Below are 22,432 nucleotides of genomic sequence, written 5' to 3'. Positions count from 1 at the left end.
GGAGATGCTTCTTAAGAGGGGTCTACTTCAACATTTTGAGCCAGTGTGTTATAGTGGCTAGCATCGGACTGGGGCCTTGGAGACCTGGGTTCAAATCCTCATCCAGCCATGAAGCTCATTGCAAGATCTCCCAGCCTAACCTACCTCACAGGCCTGTTGTAATGATAAAATGGAAAGAGAAGAACCACATGCACAACCTTGAGCTCCCTGGAGGAAAACACAGGCTATAAATGTAATAATAAATAAAATATTTTTCAGAACCCCAGATTTAAAGCAGGGAAAACTCAAAATTACTCAGGAGTTAATAAGACAACCTACAGATGTTACATTGCATTGACTTCAGGATTTATGAAAACCCTTTTCAAAATCTGCCTACTTTCAGGTGATCATGCATCACGTATGTTGCAGCAAGAGAAAAGGATTGAATTTAGGCAGAAAGCTCATTTTCCATTTACTGAAAAGACCCAACAGCAAATCACAATCTGATTTTTCAAAACATATTCAGGAATCAAGCTGGGTATTTAATATAGTTTGTGTTTCTGAAGAATAATATATTTTCTATTTCAAACAGCCAAGAATCCCTTAATGATCATTCTCATTTTGCAAATTGAGACAACGAGTTACTCTTCCGATCTGGCTTTTTATGAGTTGTGTGGGGGTTGCTCTAACGGCTGCCTCCTTGGCAGATTAAGCATATGCCATTAGAATTACAACTTTCAGTGAGTAATGCCAAATTGATGCTGGGAATTAGGTATCTGTGACTACACAAGTGGAACGGAGAATTTCCTTACCAGTGAACTGTTCTACTTCACAGACAATGGGCCACACACTGAGTTGCTCTCCACTCTGCCCAGTAGAAGGCAGGATCTTTTTTAATTGAAGAAGACTAGCCTGGGAGGTTGGGCTATGAAGATACCTCACTTCCTACCTAAGACCAGAAACTAGTGTCTAAGCTATGTGTGGGGAACATGCGGCCCTCCAAACAGAAGTTGGAGTCCAACCCCATCAGCTCCAACAGCCATTTGCTGGTAAGGAAAACACTCTAATCTCTCTTTTTGGAGACGTCCAGTGGTCCAGACACTGAGGAATATCAAAGTAGTGTCCCACACATATAAAGGGCCAAAGGATAGATCAGCAGAAGCAAAACAAATCAAGCCCTGGGCAGGGGCTTCCCATGTGGCTCACAGCAGGATCTTTTTGCCCTGACCCTCTCCCACTGCAATTAGGTTGGGAAAAAAACAGGCTTTATTAGAGGCTAATTGCAGAATGAGGAAACATTTTGGAGGGATGTGGTAAGGAAAGGGGTAACTCTCTCCCCTTCCCAGATGTAACCCAACCTATGCCACATTTTGAAGAGAAATTATTAGCTGTGAAGAAACAACTTCAAACTGTGGCTTACACCCCTGGTTTGGTGGGCAAGCACAAACCATAGATTACTGGTTGGGATGTAATGGCAGATGATGTACTGCACAAAAATGGAAACAACTCATTGATTCTGAGGGCAAGAAGGCGTATGCAGACATAAGAGCAATTCCTGGAACCAAATCATGGTTTGGTAATGTCTAAACTGCGTCTTTGTACTTGTTTATTCTGTTGATATTATGATCTTTTATTTTTATTGTTAAACTGTATTAGTTTAAAATTGAAAAGCAGATGAAAAAATAAATAATCAATTCACTAAAGAAACAACAGGGCAATCACAAACATGTATACTTGGAGAAAGTTCCCACTGATTTCAATGGGGCTTACTCACAGATAAATGGGTTTAGGATAGCAGCCTAAAAGTATTTAACATCCCTAGGTAAGATATACGGAAAGGAAGGATGCAATTTTCCACACACTAATGTTACACTAATGCTGTTCATTCATTTCAGGCTTCCATGGTGCTCCAATCTTGTTAGATAGCACCCCAGAACCCCCTTTCAGTGCAAAAGTGAAAGACTTAAAAAATGAGACTGCCTAAAATAGAAAGGCTTCTACTGATGGAAACCAATCCATATCATTAGTACACTGGTTGGGAGGAAGGAAAGGCAGAGCCCCCAGAGGCTGTCTTGAGAAAATCAAAAGGAGCAGGAGTAGGGAAAGATTATGGAGAATATGCAAGGCAGATATGCCCTCTCTATTTAGCCCTTATTTAAATTCTAGCCCACCCTGATCCAAAAGTAATACATCTGATGTTACATAGTTACTCTCACATATTATAAACACAAATTCCTATTCAAATCTTTGGGATGTGTCCAGCCTTGGCCTTCTTCAAAACAGAAGAGCTCCTTTTGTTTGCAGAAGGAACTAAGATTCAGCAGAGGCTCCTGCTGGAGACATTTCCCCCCCCTTTTTTGCTAATTCCCTCTTCAAACCCCAACACTACCTTCCACATAATTGGTTTCATTCCCCCGACTCTCTGGAGCAGCTTTTCAGGAGGTAGAGAAGGTGAAAAAATCACCTCCTCCCCCACCCCAAAATATGAGAGTTTGGATCTGGTAGTCTGTTATCTATCCCATATTAAAGACAAAAGAACACACTAAACTCTCAACTCTCCTTGTAGCCTCAAACAGGAGCACTGTCCAGATCTATTCCGTCCAACTTTAACCATGAGTTAACCACAACTAATATATTTGGTGTTTTTTACCGAGCAGGGTCTGACCAGATATGATTTTTACATTTAATGGGTGACATGCAGCATTGGTCATACTCAGAGTAGACTCACTGAAATCAATGGACTAAACTAACTTACGTTCACTGGGTCTACTTTTAGTATGACCAACACTGGGTATTAACCCGTGGTCTTAACTGCTGTTTTTTGGGAATGTTGGTTAATGCTGCTTTTATGTTTTACTTGTCCAATCTGCTGCTATTATGATCTTGTTGTTCTTATAAAGTCTGTTTTATTATACTAGAATTTTAACTGTTTTATTGATAACCATGTTGGAAATTTCAGCTCAGACTAAAGTGAGTTTGATTATTATTGTTATTATTATTAAAATTTCTATCCTAACTTTCCTCCCAAAAGAAACTCAGGGTCGCAAACAAGAGACAAAACACTAAAAACATCTTGAATGTCTCAAAAACAAAACATCTTAAAATAGAAGATCTTAAAAACATCTTTCTTTTTTTAAAAAAAACAACTAGAAACATTTTAAAAAACAATTCCAAAATAGACACAAACTTGGATGAGGTCTCTACTTAAAAGGCTCGTTGAAAGAGGAAGGTCTTCAGATGGCAACTGTCTAATATTTAAGGGAAGGGAATTCCAAAGTGTCATAGCCAGAACACTAAAGGTCCGCTTCCTATGCTGTGCGGAATGGAGCTCCTCATAAAATGGTATCTGCAGGAGGCCCTCACTTTCAGAGAGCAGTGATGGACCGCGTATAAAAGGGGTAAGATGGTCTTTCAGGTATCCTGATCCCAAGCTGTACAGGGCTTTGTACACCAAATCCGGCACAGTGAACTTGGCCTGCTAGCTAATGGGCAGCCAGTTAAGTTAAATTAAGTTACAATTAAAAACTTGTACTACTTAAGGCAATGGTATTCAAACTAATCTAATATGCAGCCTCCAATTTCCCATCCCCCCTCAGTCACTACTTTTTTCCTAAAATGAAGGCTCCCACTCCCTCAGAACAATCTATTGCAGAAAAATGACAAGCCAGAACTACCACAGAGTCCCCCTGTTTGCATATTCCAAAGTCTCCCTCTGGAATCACAAACTTTTAATTGGCCTTGTGCTTCAGATGTTCAGAGGAGGATCACAGCTGGCTCACTGTCAAGCTTTACAAGCATAATATTTTCACCTTGATGCAGGACCATCTCCCAAATACAATCTTGAAAGCTTCGTTGTAGAAGGAAAACTCATTTTCTATCTTTTGAAGTAAGTGGGACTCCCCACACAGCAAAGTGCTCAATTGAGCAATCCAGGAGGACCGTCTCCGTCATTAGGGGGTGAAATTTGCCAGACTCTCATCCAGTTGTTTTTATCAACAACTATAACTGACAATGAATAAAATGCAAGTGTAAGCAAATGATATTTCTTTAGCAAATTCACTCTATTTTATCTCCTAGCAGCATTTCCCAGAGTACAGATTGCCTGGGGAATGCGAGTAGAAGAACGGAAATGTGGACAGCTGCAGTTTAACAGCCACAATAACTACAGCTATGAAATTTTAGGAGATACAATGTTTTGGTGGCAGTTACAGTTATTGATATTTCTAAAATTCATTTACGCTTTTATTGTAACTTAAGCAACTGCAGGATATATATGAGTTTAGCAGGGATAAATTGTTACGATCTTAACGTTATTAAAAAACTTGTCTGAATGGATTTAAATTGTGTATCATATTAAAACTTTCAATCAAAATAAATTACTCTTGATGAAAACTCTGAATTAAAAATGATTTAATATTGAGCTACAATGGAAAAAAGTTCAGCTTCATTCAATAAAATAGCAAATATTTCACAGATTAATACATTTATTAATTCTTTAGTCCATCTCTCAGAAAGGCTATTATTTCTTTAGCCAAAATAACAAGTTGGTTTCTCTCCTCAGAGGTCCAGATTAGGAGAGTATTTTTCCTTCAAACAATTGAGAAGTTTCCCAGTTCTGGTCACCAACAGCTCAACAATGGGCCAATCTAGGAAAAATTATTCTGAAATAGATGTTTTACTATGTTTTAAGGTCTTTTGTTTTTACAATGTTTTAGAGTGCTTTCAGGTTTTTTCCTGCCCTGGGCTCCTTCTGGGAGAAAGGGCGGGATATAAATTCAATCAATCAATCAATCAATCAATCAATGTAATGAATAAATAAAAAACTGTGGTCTTTTGAGTATGGTGTATGGTCAACTTTTCTGTTATCCAGGATTGACTTTGTTCCATCACAGTTGTGTAGTCCCACAATCACCTAAAGTGGAGCCACACAATTGTGACAAGCCTGCAAAACACTGCACCACTTATGCTCAGACTTTACGAAGCAATCAATCAAAGTAATAGAGAAGAGCAGCAGGGAGCAGTCAAAGGAGCCCACAAAAACACAGCAACCTTCATCTACACAAGACCATCATGACGACCATCCTCCTGACTGAATATGGAATAATTTCTGCCCACTGGGTACTATATTTTGCACCATCATATTAATGAAGTGTGTGTGTACTTATACTGAACCCTGCATAATTATTTCTGTGAGATAAAAAGAATTCACCAGAAAAAACTGAAACGATAACCTCTTCTGAAATTAAGAATCTTCTGTTCCCAACTGTTAGTTCTAAAATGTAGGAGGCATACAATATTATAGTCTTATATATATATTAAAATCTGGAACTACTACCATTAAGATTTGCTTTATACTAACCTTAATCTTTGTTTATAGCAATCTTCATTGCCATCATCTCTGCATTTTTTTATTCTCCTTTTCCCAGCAACATTATCTTCTTCTTCATCAGAGCTTGGGAAAAAGTCATCCTCGCTAACTTCTTGAAATCCGTACGTTAATGAAAATCTCCTTGACAGAGGTTTCACTTCATAATCATCATCACCATCATCTTGAAAAAAATCTTCTTCCTCATCCAGACTACTGAGGTCTTCTTCTTCCCCAAGCATGCATTCAGAGTCCTCCCCGTCCTCCCCTCCCTGTAGCTCATTGTCCTTGGGAAGTCTGGCCTTTGCCTGAATCTTAAGAACATGGTTCTGAAGCTTTTTCATGCGCTTCTTCAAGCGGTTATCCATTTTTGGCAGGCTTTTACTCTTGCTTCCCTTGTCTTTCAGGGGACATACTGGAGCTTTAGTCCAACATGTCTGTGAATGTGATTTCTGCTTGGTCCCCCTATGAACTGAAGGCCTTTTCCTTCCAAATGAGAGCTTTGCTTGATCTGCCAAATATTTTTCAAAACCAGATGCTTCATTTAGCATTATCCGGCGGGGCTTCCTCTCTTGATTCTGGAATACTTTTGTTCCAAAAGGAGTCATCTGACCAGTTCGGATAAGGTGGTCCCATTCAGTTTCCTGGGCTGGCATAAGCATACTGCCTAGGGATGAGGGACCAGGGCCTAAGGAAAACAAACCCCAAAAGATTCAGTCTTCCCCTTGAAAGATCTATAAATGATTCCCTCACTCCCATAGAAATAATCTGTGAAAAATGACCATTACATTCATTTATCTCCATGTGAAGCAGTTTTCAGTACAATTTTTTTATTCCAGGGAGTTCAAATGAACACATTTGTTTTAACCTTGCACTTTACACAGCAGGAGCACAGGCCACAGAGATGGGGAAACGTAATAAAGAGAGTAAGGCTACATCTACACCACACATTTAAAACACAATTATACCACTTTAACAGTCATAGCTTCCCCCAAATAATCCTGGGAACTGTAGTTTGTTAAGCGTGCTGAGAGTTATTAGGAGACCCCTATTCCACTCACAGAGCTACAATTCCCAGAGTGGCTTACAAATTAATTTCTCTTCACAGGGAACTCTGCTGGGCAGATTATCTTTTCTGCAGTGTTTTTAACTGAGAAATCATAAAGACGAAACCACAATTTCCCTGCAAACCTATAGGTTGTGTTCTCTAATATTTGATGTTCATTGATGCTCAATAGGTTTTACACCAACTTGGAGCTGTGGGGGAGGGGACGTGACAGCTCTAACTACTATGCAAAACATACTGCTGTGCTTGTGTTTACTGTACATAATTTTCTTTCCACGTATTAAAAATTGTGAGTGTTAATTGACAACATTTCATTGAAAGATGTAATTCAATCATGGTGTTTGTCAACGTAAACATTTTTTGCAGCTCAGCTAATTTCATTAACACTTTCAATTTATTAAGAACAATGCTCTAGTGATTGTAGAGAACAGCCATCTCTTCTGAACTAAACCAAGATTTATTTTCATTCATGAAGATTCCCATACGAGTACTCAGATGAGCAATTCTGCAGGTGCAACAAATTAAAATGGTGCTAAATCTCTCTAAAAAACAACCACTGAAGTTTATTAACTCAGTGTATTTTTTTAAAGTAAAGTATTGAAGGTTGACTTCAATTAAAGATATTATACCAAAATGACCCTAATAAGTTTTCACTTTCCTCACCTCCAGCTTCCTCAAATACAGCACCATCTATTCCATCAGGAATTTCTTCACCAAGAATTATCTGAAGGCGTCTTTGCTTTGCTTCGATTTTCTTCAACTGTTGCTCCTGAAGTAATGAGAGAATACAGGGTTAAAACAGAACAGCAAATTATCTGGATTGTATTCAGTTAGTCATACTAATAGTAGACCTGTTAACAATAAATTGACTTAAATTAGTCACGTCCATTGATTCTGAGCATGACTTAGTTGGATTTAACCCTATATTCTTCAACAACTAGGCAGGCCAAAATAGGAAGGTTAGCAGTTTCTTATATACAATTTTTGAAGCTTACTTAAGATTTTGCTGCAGTCCCAAGGGAAAAAAAAATCTGGTGAACATTTTGCACTGTATATGTACAAATTTAAAAAAACAAATATATGCCCAATCTCAGAATGTATTAGTGTCTAGGACAGTCTTCCCAAACCTGATGCTCTCCAGATGTTTTGGACTACAACTCGCATTAGCACTGGCCAACACAGCTGGGGTTGATGGGAACTGTAACCCAAAACATCTGGAGAGCACTAGGTTGGGGAAGGCTGGTTTAGAGAACTATTATTCCACAACAGGGGCAGCTACAAGAATGCCCCTCTCTATACAGTACATGCCTCTGAAGGATTTATGGGTCATAACTGCAACTTGAACCAAGACCAGAAGGCAACACAGAGCCTGCACAGATGTTGAAACACTGATATAATGTATTTTTGATGAACTTGTCAGAGACGCTTAATTAGAGAAATATTGGTCAAATCTTTAAACTGTTAAGCCTATAGAGTAGGTCTGGGAAATAGTGTTCTGGTGGCTCTGGTACATTCTGGAGAGGCAAACTCTGAGGAAAATGCTGGAGGACTTTGGCCTGAAGGTTCCATTCTATCTCTCATGCTTTTTAACAACTACATGAAGCTGCTGGGAGAAGTCATTGGGAGATCTGGGCTAAAGTGTCATCAGTATGCTAACGGAATGCAGCTCTACCTCTCATTTCCACCTACTAGTCCCACAGAGGCTGCAGAAATCTTGATCAGATATCTGGAGGCAGGCAGCTTTGAGATGGACGAGAGAGAAGCTGAAGTTTAGTCCAGATAAGATGGACATTGTGTGTATGTGGGGGGGCAATTTGTTGATCTGCATAGAGTAGGGGTATGACAAATGTTGGATGGGGTTGTTCTCTTCCTTGAAGGATCTAATGCACAGTTTGGAGGTTCTCCTGGACCCAATACTAACAAACAGAGGTGCAGATTGTGTTGGTGAACAGGAGTGCCTTTTATCAGCTCTGAACATGTTCCAATCAAGTAGGCCTTGCTACAGTCATTTGCGCCTGAGACAAGACTGCTGCTGAACACACTCTGAATGGGACTGCCTTTGAATAAGCTCCAGAAGCTTCAGCAGAATGCAGCTTCCTGGATACTTATGGATGCCAAGCAATTGGAGCCTACAGCTCTGGTTGCCACTGCACTTCAGAGCCAAATTCAAAGTGCTTATTATTTAAAGCCATAAACAGCTTGGGATCAGGTTATTTGAAGGACCACCTACATCTGTCTGAGCCTGCCTGGCCCTGAAGGTATACCAGGCTGGCAGGTTCAGAGACAGGTACTTTTCAGTGATAGCCGGGCCATTCTGGAATATCCGCCCACAGAAAGTGTGTTTGGAGCCCTTATTAATTGTTTTCAAACAGACTTTAAAGATCTGGATATTTACATCTGTTTTGGACCGATTAATCTGAGGCTGGTCCAGGCTTTTAGATGCAATTTAACTATTGCTGCCATTTTCCTATTCTATTTTCTTATTTTACTATTTTTATAACTGGTTTTTAGACTGAATAGTTCTCATTATTGTGAAATTTGTATTTTAGCTTTCCATTTTTTTAATGTGAACTATCTTGAGAGGACTGCATAACTGCCCTAATGGGTAAGCTACATTTCCCAGTGCTCCTGACACCCGGCACATAGCCATACGAACGTGAGAAGCATCAGAGGAGTAGAGGGGGGAAAACCTCCCTTCATTCCATGTCCAGAGTATCTCAGTAAATAAGTGCATGGGTTGGACGGGAGAGAGGGAGGCAAGCAGCAAGTGTGAGAGATCAGACTCGGTTGCATTTCCAATGACATCAGTGAGGGGAGAACAAAATACAAACTGGATTCAGAAACATATTTGGGGCAAATCAATCTATTTTTTAAGTTTGGGGGAAATAGTTAAGTATGGGGGAAAGGGCAAATGTACAAAGAAACACTGGTTAGCTTTCAGAGCTATTTTAAATTCATTCTCAGTAGTGACGACGATAATTTTTTCTGTCATTAAACCTAAGTTTGTTTGTTTAAATAAATAAATAAATAAATAATATATATATACATATACACATACACATACACATATCCCGCCCTTCCTCCCAGCAGGAGCCCAGGGCGCCAAACAAAAGCACTAAAAACACTTTAAAACATCATAAAAACAGATCTTAAAATACATTAAAACAAAACAACTTTAAACACATTTTTTTAAAAAGCTATGAAGAAATCTTAAAAAAAGGTTAAAAAACATATTAAAAAGCAATTCCAACACAGAAGCAGACTGGAATAAGGTCTCAATTTACAAGGCTTGTTGAAAAAGGAAGGTCTTCAATAGGTGCTGAAATGATAACAGAGATGGCACCTGTCCAATATTTAAGGGTAGCAAGTTCCACAGGGTAGGTGCCACAACACTAAAGGTCCATTTCCTATGTTGTGCAGAACAGACCTCCTGATAAGATGGTATCTGCAGGAGGCCCTCACCTCCAGAGGGCAGTGATCGACCTGGTATATAAGGGATAAGATGGTCTTTCAGGTATCCTGGTCCCAAGCTGTATAGGGCTTTGTACACCAAAACTTGGCCTGGTAGCAAATGGGCAGCCAGTGCAATTCTTTCAGCAACGGGGTGACATGTTGGCCATACCATGACCCAGTGAGCAGTCTCGCCACATTTTGCACCAGCTGCAGCTTCTGGACCAACCTCAAGGGCAGTCCCACATAGGGCACATTACAGTAATCCAGCCTGGAGGTTACCAGCATGTGGACAACAGTGGTCAGACTATTCCGATCCAGAAAAGGCCACAGGTGTCTTATCACCCAAAGCTGGTAAAAGGCACTCCTAGCCACTGAGGTCACCTGGGCCTCTAGCAACAAAGATGGATCTAGGAACATCCTCAGACTATGGACCTGCTCTTTCAGAGGGAGTATGACCCCATCCAAAAGAGGCAACTGACCAATTATCTGAACTCGGGAACCACCAACCCACAGCACCTCCCTCTTGCTAGGATTCAGACTGTATTTACTGGCCCTCTTCCAGCCCGCCACTGAGTTCAGGCAGCGGTCCAGGGCTTGCACGGCCTCTCCCGATCCAGATGTTACAGAGAAATAGAGCTGGGTATCATCAGCGTACTGCTGACACCTCACCCCAAATCTCCTGATGACCACTCCCAACAGCTTCATATAGATGTTAAACAGCATGGGGACAAGATGGTACCCTGCGGCACCCCACAGCACAACAGCCAGGGGGCCAAAAGACAATCACCCAGTGCTATTCACTGAAAACGACCCTGGAGATAGGATCGGAACCACTGTAAAACAGTGACTCCGTGATGCCCCTGTATTTATAATACTGTAAATATGGTAAGTGCGGGGGGGAGTACATGGGCTGGAATGCTGGAGAATGTTGTATTAGATTGGCTGAGCATTTGAGTGTCTGAAGGTATAAATGAGAGGATGACAGTTGAGAGAAAGTTCTGTTGGTGGGAGTTCTGAGGGAGGTTGGAGTTGGTTTTGTGGGTTGGATTGGATTAGGTGGGTAGTGAGGCAGGTTATTGACAGCTAGAAACATAAGAGTAACGCAATTTATGAAACCACACACTTGTTGACAATACCTTTAAGTAATCTTGTTATTCCCTGTATATATAAATAAATATTTCTTGGTTTACCAGAACACCTGATCCTTGGCTGGGTTACACAGACCAGAAGGGTGGGCAGGGTATATACCAAGATGGGGAAACAGTATCAAGGGTGGCAGCGGTGAAGAGATAGTGTAACATCATCAGGTATCCAGAGCAACCCAGGGCTGTATTCTTTATAGGCACAAAGATACAGGGGGGTTGTGGCCTGCAAGTGCACCCAGACACAAAGTATCAATAGGCCAGGAGGGGAGACTAAGGCACAGTCTCAAGGCAATATTGTTTTACAGGAAGGTCTGATGGTGCTGCCTAGCAGTGGGATCTTGAGAGATCTTTGCTAGAGCCGGTGAGAGAACTATTTAAAGACCAGGACCCTGAGGTGGAACCGTGACAAGGCAGTGACCACAGGCGGGATCCTAGCAGGTGGCGCCTGAGGTGGGATCCTGACAAAAAGGGTCCTGACAGTCTCCGATACCCATCTCACCAAGTCGGCCTAGAAGGATACCATGGTTAATGGTATCAAAAGCTGCTGAGAGATCAAGTAAGAGTAACAGGGTCGCACTCCCCCTGTCCTCCCGATAAAGATCACCCATCAGGGCGACCAAGGCCGATTCAGTCCCATAACTAGGCCTGAACCCAGACTGGAATGGGTCAAGATAATCTGTTTCATCCAAGAGTACTTGCAGTTGCTGCGCCACAACCCTCTCGATCACCTTCCTGAAAAAGAAGGTATTTGCGATCTGTTGGCAATTGTCACAGACCAATGGGTCCAGGGTGGACTTTTTCAAAAGCGGTTGGATCATTGCCTCTTTCAGGGAGGCTGGAACCACTCCCTCCTGCAATGATGTGTTGACCACACCCTGGACCCAACATTATGTTATGTCTGCCTAAGTTCTACTCAGAGTAGCCTCACTAAAATTAATGGACTTAGTCACGTCAATTAATTTCAACTAACATTGGATACAACCTATGTTTTTACATATTGGCATGATAGGATTCATTATCTTCCACTTTTTTTAAAAAAAAATCCTAATTGTATATGTTGGAGGCTGCACAATCACTTATACCTATAAGAAATATTAGGTATGTGAACTAAAGATCTAACTGGAGAAACTGTAAGGCTTTTTACTAGACCTCCTTAAGCCGATATATCTTGCACACCTTCGTTTAATTGCCTTTGTTCTTCACTATGCTTCTTGTTTTCATATGGTTCATGAATCTAACCTATCATTCCTCTGACAAAAATTGTCATATTCTATTTGTGACTGTTTTCTCTTGAGCCTTAAGATTAATTATGAGCACTTCATAACATCACACAAGCTCAGCCAATGACTGGGAGTGAGACAGTGGTGGAGTCCTGCATGTGCCCTTTTAATCTACAGGTTTTATAGATTATACAGCAGATATGCCATCAGGATGCAGCACTATATTTCAATATCTGTAAAAGTGATGATTAGGACAAGCAAGTGAAACACAAACAATTGTAGAATTAGGAAAATAACTAATTCAGTGGAACTGATGCATCCCCTCTACAAAGAGAAAGTTACTAAAGAAAACAAAATTTAATGATTAAAAACAAGGAGGGCATATAGTTCTCTGAAGACCAGAACAGATATGAATCTGCAACCATATTTTTTTTCAGATGAGACACGTAAATATACCTGGTCCAAAGACTGCTGAAAGTTAAGCAACGGTTATGCAACTGCAGCAGTTATATGAAAAATAAAATAATGTAACTCATGAACCCACAGCCAGAGGTATGATGTTCAAATTAGCTTCAAGGAGACTTGTACAAATTTCATTACAATATCAAGGATTTTAAATATTTAAAGGTTATTTAACGCACTACATACATACAATTAGTAACTTCCCATTACCTTGTTGTGTTTTTTCCGCTTCACAGAATCTAGTTTTCTGTTAATATCTTTATTAGTGGCAGCCTGAGGAGTAAATTGCTCGATAATTGCAGCAATTTGTTTCAAGGATGTTGTACATGACCTGAAAACATAAACCTAATCATCATCTACTGAGCATCAATGAATAGGTTTTAAAGCCAAATACAGATAAAAGCATCTTCAATTCAAATACTGGGCAATGTTTAAAATTGAAAACCCTGTATTGTTTCTTTAAAGTAGCAGCTGGTCCTGAAAAACCTGCAACTGTGAAGACATGACAAACAGCAATGGTCACTAAATCATTTTTTTTTACTACGTTTGATTAATGAATTCTCATTGAAATCTCAGCTAGAAATTATTAGGATGAATATCTATTCTTGCTTTACACACTCAACGTTTTATAGAAGAATGTCCAGTGATCACTGAGACTTCCTCTGGGTAAACTACCCAATAATTCAATGCAGGGAGACTTGTTTGCACATATTTCTCTGGCAATTATCATTCTTTGGTTGAGATTTATTATGTACTCTGTGCAACCTATACAATCACAATAGTAGGGAATGAAGCCATCAAAGGTTATGAGTATATTATATATTCTTTAGAATTCATTGAGCTGACCCACTACCCTGATGAGAGAAGAAGAAGGGAGGGATATGGATGCTGTGACCCAAACCAGACAGTGGTGTACTTCCAATAATATAGTTTAGGGGGGAAAGTCCGAAGGGGCAACACCACTGTACTATACTTTAGAGCAGCTGTGGGAAATCTCTATCCCATGGGCTTAATAAGGCTCAGTAGGGATCCTAATCAGCCCATGAGGCAACTCTCCCCAAGCCAAGCCCACCTGCCGAACATGGGGTTTGCATGAACCGCTGGTCAATGACACCTCCAAACTCCTGTTACTTTGCCCTCATGGTTTGATTTTAAACTGCAGAGGCAAAGAAAGTGGAGTCTGTAAACACTTCTGATCAGCTGATTGGCAGCACCTGCAAACCCCTGTGCCTTCACCTATGCCGTCTGATTTCAAACTGCAGAGGCAAAGGAAAATGCCTCCCAGGCAGTGAGATCAGGTGACTGACAGGTGAGTGGCCCTGCCCAACTGTCAAAATGGCACTGGGGGAGGTAAGAATCTGGCCCACCAGCTATAAAACATTCACCATGCAGTAAAAGGCTCCCCATGCCTACTTTAAGGCATATTTACAACCCTCCCTATTCCAAGGCTCAAGTTACAAGGGCAATCCTGCTCCTCATGACAAAATATGCATTGACTTTAGTGTAACACAACTACAGTCTAAAGTCACAACAGCTGGCAGCTTATGCTCTCCACTGGTGATCATGCAGGCAATTATGAGAAACGCAAAACATTTATTTCTGTGAAGCTGCAATGTTCTGACAATGCTTTATAATTCCAGTACAGAGGCTCTGATCAGTTCCTCATCTTCCAGCTCTGGTGCACAAACTAGTTCATAATCGTCCTGGAGTAGCTCTGTTGGCTCCAATGAAATTTACCCAGCATAAACAATCAGTGGATTTCACCCAAATATTTCTCAGTGCTAGCTGACCAGAATGTTTGGAATTTGAGTATTTGCTCATGACACTATATGGACTGAAATCAATTTTGTAATATGTTGGCAAATGAAATGTGTCCTAAGGTTTCTACAAATATGCCATATATAATATCTAATTTCTACAATGCTTATACCTTAACTTCTAAGTAAAAAGAAAAATGTCACTCAACTTACCTCAAGTCATCCAAAACAGACTGGTATTCTTTTTTTGCATTGGCAATTTGCGCTGCCTTGTTTGCTTCATTTACTGCATTGTCTACTTGCTGAAGAACACCTTGTTCTAACACATCCTGGTCATACACAACAACTTCCAGGCCTTTGAGTTCATCTGCCTGAGCTCCACGTGCCACAGACTGGATTTGCTGCCTGTTGATGAGCAGCAGTGGACCCTTTCTTAGTGATCCAGAAGAAGCACCTGCTGCTGGAGATAGCTTGCTTTCAAAGGCAAGAGCTTCCAGATGGTCTCCCATATGACATGCACTGGGCGGTAAATTGCCTTCTTGTTCAGCTTCCATTAGTCCTGTGGTACTTGAATCACTCCCAATGGCACCATCATTCTCTCCTTGAATGCTGTTTTCTGACTGAGGTTTCTCAGCAGGCATTCTCTGCTCAAATACAACAAAGAATTACAGAGCAGAAGTTTTAACTTTTCAAACTTTTGACTAGAAGGAAACACCAAATAAAATGTCACCTTCAAGCAGGATCTCAAATTGTTCCCATTCTTTTGGATCAGATATGGCTTAAGCCAAGGGGCAGACAAGCGCTTTGAAATATTTAATTTCAATCTCAGAATCTCATCATGAGCCAGTGTAGCTTTGTACTGGAGAGTATGAAATTAAAACTCCTCCTCAATTACAAGAGACTCGGTGACTCAGCACTGGGTAAATCATCCATTCCCCAGCCTCAGTTCCCAAAGGGTAAACTAGTAATAATACAATGACCTCTCCCACAGAATTGCTCAGAGGATGGCAGATGATGTGATTCCCTGACCCAATAAACTACATATTAACTAAGATGAATTGGCTTGTTTATTTGGGACTGATAGTCTTCTGTATTTGCAAGCGCTTTGGGAAGTTTCATATAAAAGGAAAGTAACTTAGGTGCAGAAAAAACTGCTACGAAAGACACATCTCTTATCGACTGAACCCTACGTTTATAACCCTAGGCAAGTCCCACTGATACTGAACATATAATTAAGCTACTATTCTGAGTCCACTGTGGCTGATGGTGCTTCCTGCAAAGTCCCAGGGAACGGTCTGAGACCCTGTCACTAGAGATACTGAAGACTGAACTTAGCACCTTCACCATGCACTCTACCGGTGAGCTACTGGCCTTATTTCCGAGCAAACATGAGTAAATGATCTACTTCTTAAAAAGGGAAAGATGAGAAACGCAAGGACGCGATGCTAGCCCCCGTCCCACTATTTAAAGCTCGGACATTTCCCCCGCACCCTCCCCAACAGAAAGAGGAGACGGACGGAAGAGAAGGAGCCACATCCGGAAACAAAGGTTAGAGTTAGGAGGAGCAAGGAGCCGCGCTGTGAATAATGTAGGAGACGGCCGCGCCCCCCCCCCCCGAACGACTTGGCGACCCGCGTATCCCGCAGCCCGATTGCGAAGCTCAATGCCGGCGCCTTATATCGTCCCAAGCTTCTCACCGGACCCGATTCGCACCTCACAGAGCCACAGACTAGCAGGCACCAAAGGAGATAATTGCGCACGCGTACGCTTCCACGCACATGCGCGGCTCGTTGCTAATAGCTGTCCCCCTAGTTTCCGGTTTGACTGGAGATCTCCATTTTGGACTGTAAAAATATAATGTGGGTGTTGAGGCTTATGAAAGCATATGAATGAAGAGTGATAATCCTGTTGCCAGTACGTGGTGATAATATGGCCATTAAACCCAATCAGAAATCGGGTTTTGTAGCGCCTTTAAAGACTAACGTATCTTATTATAGCATAAGCTTTCGTGAACTAAAATCCACTGAATTCTAAAATGTAAGTTCCATTGAATTCAGTAGGACTTACTTCTTACGTAGTTAGGATTGCGATGTAAAGCCCTGTTTATGAAAAATACTTATACCATAATAAAATGTGTTAGCTTTCAAGGCATCATAAAACCAACATGTCTACTGCTTTTATTTTTAATCCTAGTTTGTATCTGTATTGGATTTTATTGGTTTTATGTAGGGGTTGTTGTTTTAAATTGTTCACATTGTTTTTGTATATGCATTATTTTAACTTTTTATATATTCAGTTCCATATGTGTTTAATTGTAAATTGCTTTAAGATGCCTCATGGGAAATGATTCATTAATAAAATTAATAATAAATGACACTCTTCTGGAAAGTTTAATACAGAGTTGTAGAAGCTCGTGTGTGTGAGAGAGAGTGAATGGAGCACAAGACTCTATTCTGGATGGAAGAAGGATTGAGAGGGTGATGAAGGTGACAATCTAGCTACTTTGACCATTTTCAGCCTTAAAATGTGCTTTGTGTGGAAGATTTCTGAGTGATAGAAATCACAACAGAAATTGGATAGGTGAGGGAAGAGAGGGATATAACTTGCATTGTTTTCTTGTTAACAGTTATTATCATTGGTTGAAGAACTGCATTGCAAAATCTGGTTAAGTGTAAATTTCAAAGGATGGCAGTGTTTTGGCTTATTTATTGTTTCGGAAAATATGAATTTGGTACGTTTGCCTTTAAATGCAAATTGAAGCAAATTTCTCCCCCATCCCTATCGGGCACCAATGAAATATTCTTGTAGGTCTCATGCTTCAACTTTCTTTGCATTAATAAACTATCTGCCTCCAACTTTTGGTGTCTATGACAAACCTCATACTATGATTTAGAAGTATAACAGGAAATACTCCTGAGTAAGAACATAGCAGAAGAACCACCCTGCTGGATCCAACCAAAGGTCCCTCTAGTTCAGCAACCTGTTGGCAGAGTGGCCAACCAAATGCCTGTTAGAAGCCCTGGGCTCCTAATGGGAGGAAGGTGGGATATAAATCTAGTTAATAAATAAATAACTAAATCCACAAAAGGACCTGAGTGCAATAGCACTCTCCCTCCTTGTGATTCCCAGCAACTGGTATTCAGAGACATACAGTCTCTGACAGTGGAGGTAGAATATAGTGATCATGGTTAGTAGCCATTGTTAACCTTATCCTCCATAAATTTGTCTAATCCCCTTTTAAATGTATCTGTGTCGGAGGTTGTTTCTACATCTTGTGGGAAAAAATTCCATAGTTTTCTGGGCTGCATGAAGAAGTAAATCCTTGTGCCTGTCCTGAATTTTCCAACATTCAGTTTCATTGGATGGTCCCTATGTACTAGAGCGGGAGAAAACCTTCCTCTACGCACTTTCTCAGCACCATGCATAATTTTATACACCTCTATCATGTCTCCCCACCCCACTCTTACCTTTTTTCTAAACTATAAAGCCCAAAATGTTGTAACTTTTCCTCATAGGAGTGATACTCCACCCCCTTTATCCATTTTTGGTAGCATATTTCTGAATCCTTTCCAATTCTACACTATCCTTTATGAGGTGAATAACCAGAACTGTACACAATATTTCAAGTGCAGTCATACTGTAGATTTGTATAACAGTATTATGATATTGGCATCCTATTACATTTTCCATCACTTTCCATCATGTTAACATAAAATTTACTTTGTTCACAGCTGCCACACACTGGATTGTCATTTTCAATGACCTATCATGATTCAAAGCTCTTTCCAGGTCAATCAAACCCATAAACATACATGTGAAGTTAAAGGGTAGATGGACAAAGAGAGAGATCCAGAATAGAGTTGAAAGGGCATCGAGTCCAACCCCCTGCTCAATGCAGGAATCCAATTTAAAGCATCTGCAGTAGGTGGCTGTCAAGCTGTCTCTTGAACGCCTCTAGAGCTGGACAGCCCACCACCTCTCCTAGGTCATTGGTTCCATTGTCATAGTGCTCTAACAGGATGCTTTTTCTGATGTTCAGTCAAAATCTGGCTTCCTGTAACTTAAGCCCATTATTCTGTGTCCTGCACTCTGCAATGATCGAGAAAAGATCCCGTCCGTCCGCTGTGTGACAACCTTCTCCCCGATCTCCCCTCAGTTTTCTCTTCTCCAGGCTAAATATGCCCAGTTCTTTCAGTGTCTCCTCATAGGCCTTGTTTCCATTCCCCTGATCATCCTTGTTGCCTTCCTCTGAACCTGTCCCAGTTTGTCTGCATCCTTTTTTAAAGTGCTGTGTCCAGAACTGGATGCAGTACTCAAGATGTGGTCTAACCAGTGGCGAATACAGGGGTACTTCTAGTCAGTGCAGCCTAAGGCTGCAATCAAGTACACACGTACCTGGAAGTAAGTCCCATTGAACCTAATGGAGCTTATTTCTGAGTAGACATGGATTGCAGATAGAATTTGCATTTTTTGCAGCCACATTGCACTGTTGGCTCCTATTCAGCTTGTAATCAACAATATATTCAGCTTGTAATCAACAATAGCTAATACTGTGGAAGACAGAAAGAAAATTCAAAGGGACCTTGATAGGCTGGAGCATTGGGCTGAAAACAACAGAATGAAATTCAACAGGGATAAATGCAAAGTTCTACACTTGGGGGGGGGGAACCAAATGCACAGTTATAAGATGGGGGATACTTGGCTCAGCAGTACGACATGTGAGAAGGATCTTGGAATTGTCGTTGATCACAAGCTGAATATGAGCCAACAGTGTGATGTGGCTGCAAAAAAGGTAAATGCTATATTAGGCTGCATTAACAGAAGTATAGTTTCCAAATCACATGAAGTAGTAGTTCCCCTCTATTCAGCACTGGTTAGGCCTCATCTTGAATACTGCATTCAGTTCTGGTCTCCTCACTTCAAGAAGGATACAGACAAACTGGAACGGGTTCAGAGGAGGGCAACAAGGATGATCAGGGGACTGGAAACAAAGCCCTATGAGGAGAGACTGAAAGAACTGGGCATGTTTAGCCTGGAGAAGAGAAGACTGAGGGGAGATATGATAGCACTCTTCAAGTACATGAAACGTTACACAGAGGACGGCCGGGATCTGTTCTCGATCATCCGAGAGTGCAGGACATGGAATAATGGGCTCAAGTTGCAGGAAGCCAGATTTTGACTGGACATCAGGAAAAACTTCCTAACTGTTAGAGCCATATGATAATGGAACCAATTACCTAGAGAGGTAGTGGGCTCTCCGACACTGGAGGCCTTCAAGAGGCAGCTGGACAGCCATCTGTCGGGAATGCTTTGATTTGGATTCCTGCATTGAGCAGGGGTTGGACTTGATGGCCTTATAGGCCCCTTCCAACTCTACTATTCTATGATTCTATGAAAATATCCTTCCCGCATGTAGTATTGCTGAGCTATGTGTTTAGTTTCTTTTTCCTGGGTGTAGAACTTGTATTTCAGAATTTCATGCTGTTGTTTTCAGCCCAATGCTCCAGCCTATCAAGATCACTTTGAATTTTGTTTCTGTCCTCCAGGGCATTAGCTATCCCAATTTTTTATCATATGCAAATTTGATAAGCATTCCCTGCACCTCCTCATCCATTAATAAAAATGAGGAAGAGCACTGAGCCTAGGCCTGAGCAGTTAGGTACCCCGCTCATTACCTCCCTGCAGTTTGAGAAGGAGCCATTGATCCTACTCTTTGAGTAGGATTCTGTAGCCACCTGATAGTTGTTCCATCCAGCCCACATTTAGATAGCTTGCTAATCAGAATATCATGGGGCACTTTGTCAAAAGCTTTGCTGAAGTCGAGATATATTATGTCCACAGCATTCCCACAGTCTACAAGGGAGGTTACCCGATCAAAAAATGAGATGAGATTAGTTTGGCAGGATTTGTTCTTGATAAATCCATGTTGGCTTCTAGTAATCACTGCAGTGCTTTCAAGATGCTTACACACTGACTGCTTTATAATCTGCTCCAGGATTTTCCCAAGGATTGATGTTAGGCTGACTGGCCTGTAGTTCCCAAGTTGCTTCTTTTTGCGCTTGTTGAACATAGGGACAACATTAGCCCTCCTCCAGTCATCCAGCACTTCACTGATCCTCCACGATTTCGCAAATATAATAGACAGTGGTTCTGAGAGGTCTTCAGCCAGTTCCTTCAATACTCCCTCATATTCCCCAAACTTCTGTATTCTTCCTTGCCCCCCCATCCCATCTATCCTCCCTAATGTCAATACCTTCCCATTGGCAGCATTCATTTGCATTAGTGGTAAACCTGTACTTTCACTACTGATTGCCTTGTTGGATCTCATCTATGTGTGACCCACATCTGAGGAAAAGTGATTGTGTAAACTGCTGTTGATACTATCAATGGAATTGTGGGAAAGAGGCACACGAAAATGATTTTAGAACAAGTCAGCTAGAGGCAACTTTATTGTTACAATGAGGATACAAGCGCACAGGGAGAGAACACCCGATAGCAGGTCAGCCCCCACTGTTCCAAGTGGCTCTGCCAAAGAGCAAGGTCAGTAAGACAGTCTTTCAGCTGAAGCAAGGCAAGGCTTATCTACTTCCCCCTTAGTTAGACAATGGGATTTCACAGCATAAAGCACAGAAACATATCCACCAGTTTAAAAAGGATTCTTGCAGTATCAGCAGTTTTAGTAGTTACATTTCTCAGAACTTCTTTGCTCAATCACTCCTCTCACCTGTCTTTCTGCCAAGTACACATTTTGCTGAACTAAGTTAAGGGCCTGGGTGGGTCTGCCCCCTCAATCCCCTCTTTTGTGCCTATTTGGCACAATTAACTGCCCTAAACTTCCAATCTCATAAGGCTTTCTATCTCCTCGTAACTCTATGATTTCAACATACATACTTAAAATGTCCTTCTTTTGTTGAGGCTTCAAAGGTTTTGATATTTGCTTTATTGTACAGCTTAAGCCCAACAGCAGACAAGCATTATTATAGCACACAGGACTACAAGAGCAAATAATAATATCATAAGAGCATGTATTATGGTAGACCCAAGGGAGCCAAATATGGAGGAAACCATGAACCAATGTCCCAGCTGTTTCTTTCATTGAGTAGCTGTTTTCTTCCTTCAGGAAGGGTTTTGGTCAGGCTGATGGCAGGAGCCACAACAGCTACATAACAGATTCCTCCCCAGCCAGCAGGAATATGTTTATAGGCCTTGTTTCCGCACACAAAATAATGTCTATCCAGTGCAGTGAAACCTTTTTCATACTGGTTTGACATCATCCATTGCAAGTAATAGTCAGTAAGCTTATAGTTCTGGCTGGGTGTTGCATCATCTAGCCAGGTACTGTTTAGAAACAGGGCCCTATTTATCTTATAATTTAGGATGCAATTGTTTTTCCTTGCTGCTAGCATAAAACTGGTGCCATTGCATGTCCAGCAAATCTCTCCTGGCAGTTTACCAGAATCAGAATGATTACAATATATATCTTGCTCGGTCTCACTGCCATTGAAATCTAGGTACCAAGGCGCCGTCATCTGGGAACCGTTAAGGAGAATAGGTATGAGTATTCCCCCAGATGCATGAATACGAAAATATCTACATATCCAGCACCCAGATACATTTAAATCTTTTATTATCTGAGCCACTGTGTCCACAAAAGTGTTAGGGGGAGATCAAACCAGGGATGTATCTCCCTCTTATCTCGTCTTCCAAGAACTTCAGGCTCCAACTGTAGGGGTTCATAATCAGTCTTGTTCAGTGGTTGTCCAGCACTGTCAAACAGTTGCACGTTAATCTTGTCATATGGGAAGAGCCAACAGGAGCCAGTTACCAAAATAGTGAAGCAGGCTATTATGGTCAGCAGAAGCCAAATAGAAAATATCCACACCCATGTTGGAAAATGGGATCTAGGCAGTTGGCCCCTTCCTCCTTTCTCAGAGATGGTACTGGGTCTACCAAACAACAGCAACTTCATGATGTGGAGTCTGTTC

At 41.1% G+C, this 22,432-nt stretch overlaps 1 protein-coding gene across 4 annotated transcripts in view; it reads right to left on the bottom strand.

Moving 5' to 3' along the window:
• Positions 1 to 16,270, bottom strand: part of ERCC6 (ERCC excision repair 6, chromatin remodeling factor) — a 76,171-nt gene extending 59,901 nt beyond the window's left edge. The window contains exons 1-5 of one of the 4 annotated variants that reach the window (XM_061634754.1): positions 16,161 to 16,270; positions 14,661 to 15,091; positions 12,901 to 13,021; positions 7,074 to 7,179; positions 5,339 to 6,032 (exon numbers count right to left, since the gene is read on the bottom strand). In XM_061634754.1, the coding sequence (XP_061490738.1) occupies positions 5,339 to 6,032; positions 7,074 to 7,179; positions 12,901 to 13,021; positions 14,661 to 15,088 (1,349 nt within the window). In that variant the 5' untranslated portion in view covers positions 15,089 to 15,091; positions 16,161 to 16,270. Of the gene's footprint in view, positions 1 to 5,338; positions 6,033 to 7,073; positions 7,180 to 12,900; positions 13,022 to 14,660; positions 15,092 to 15,177; positions 16,068 to 16,144 lie in introns of those variants that run through there. The other 3 variants (XM_061634755.1, XM_061634753.1, XM_061634752.1) reach the window with 3 other exon arrangements.
• Positions 16,271 to 22,432: the final 6,162 nt, after the last annotated feature.

Source organism: Rhineura floridana, chromosome 7 (assembly GCF_030035675.1).
Source record: "Rhineura floridana isolate rRhiFlo1 chromosome 7, rRhiFlo1.hap2, whole genome shotgun sequence".
Lineage (NCBI taxonomy): Eukaryota > Metazoa > Chordata > Lepidosauria > Squamata > Rhineuridae > Rhineura > Rhineura floridana.
This window is presented reverse-complemented; position numbering and strand designations above follow the sequence as displayed.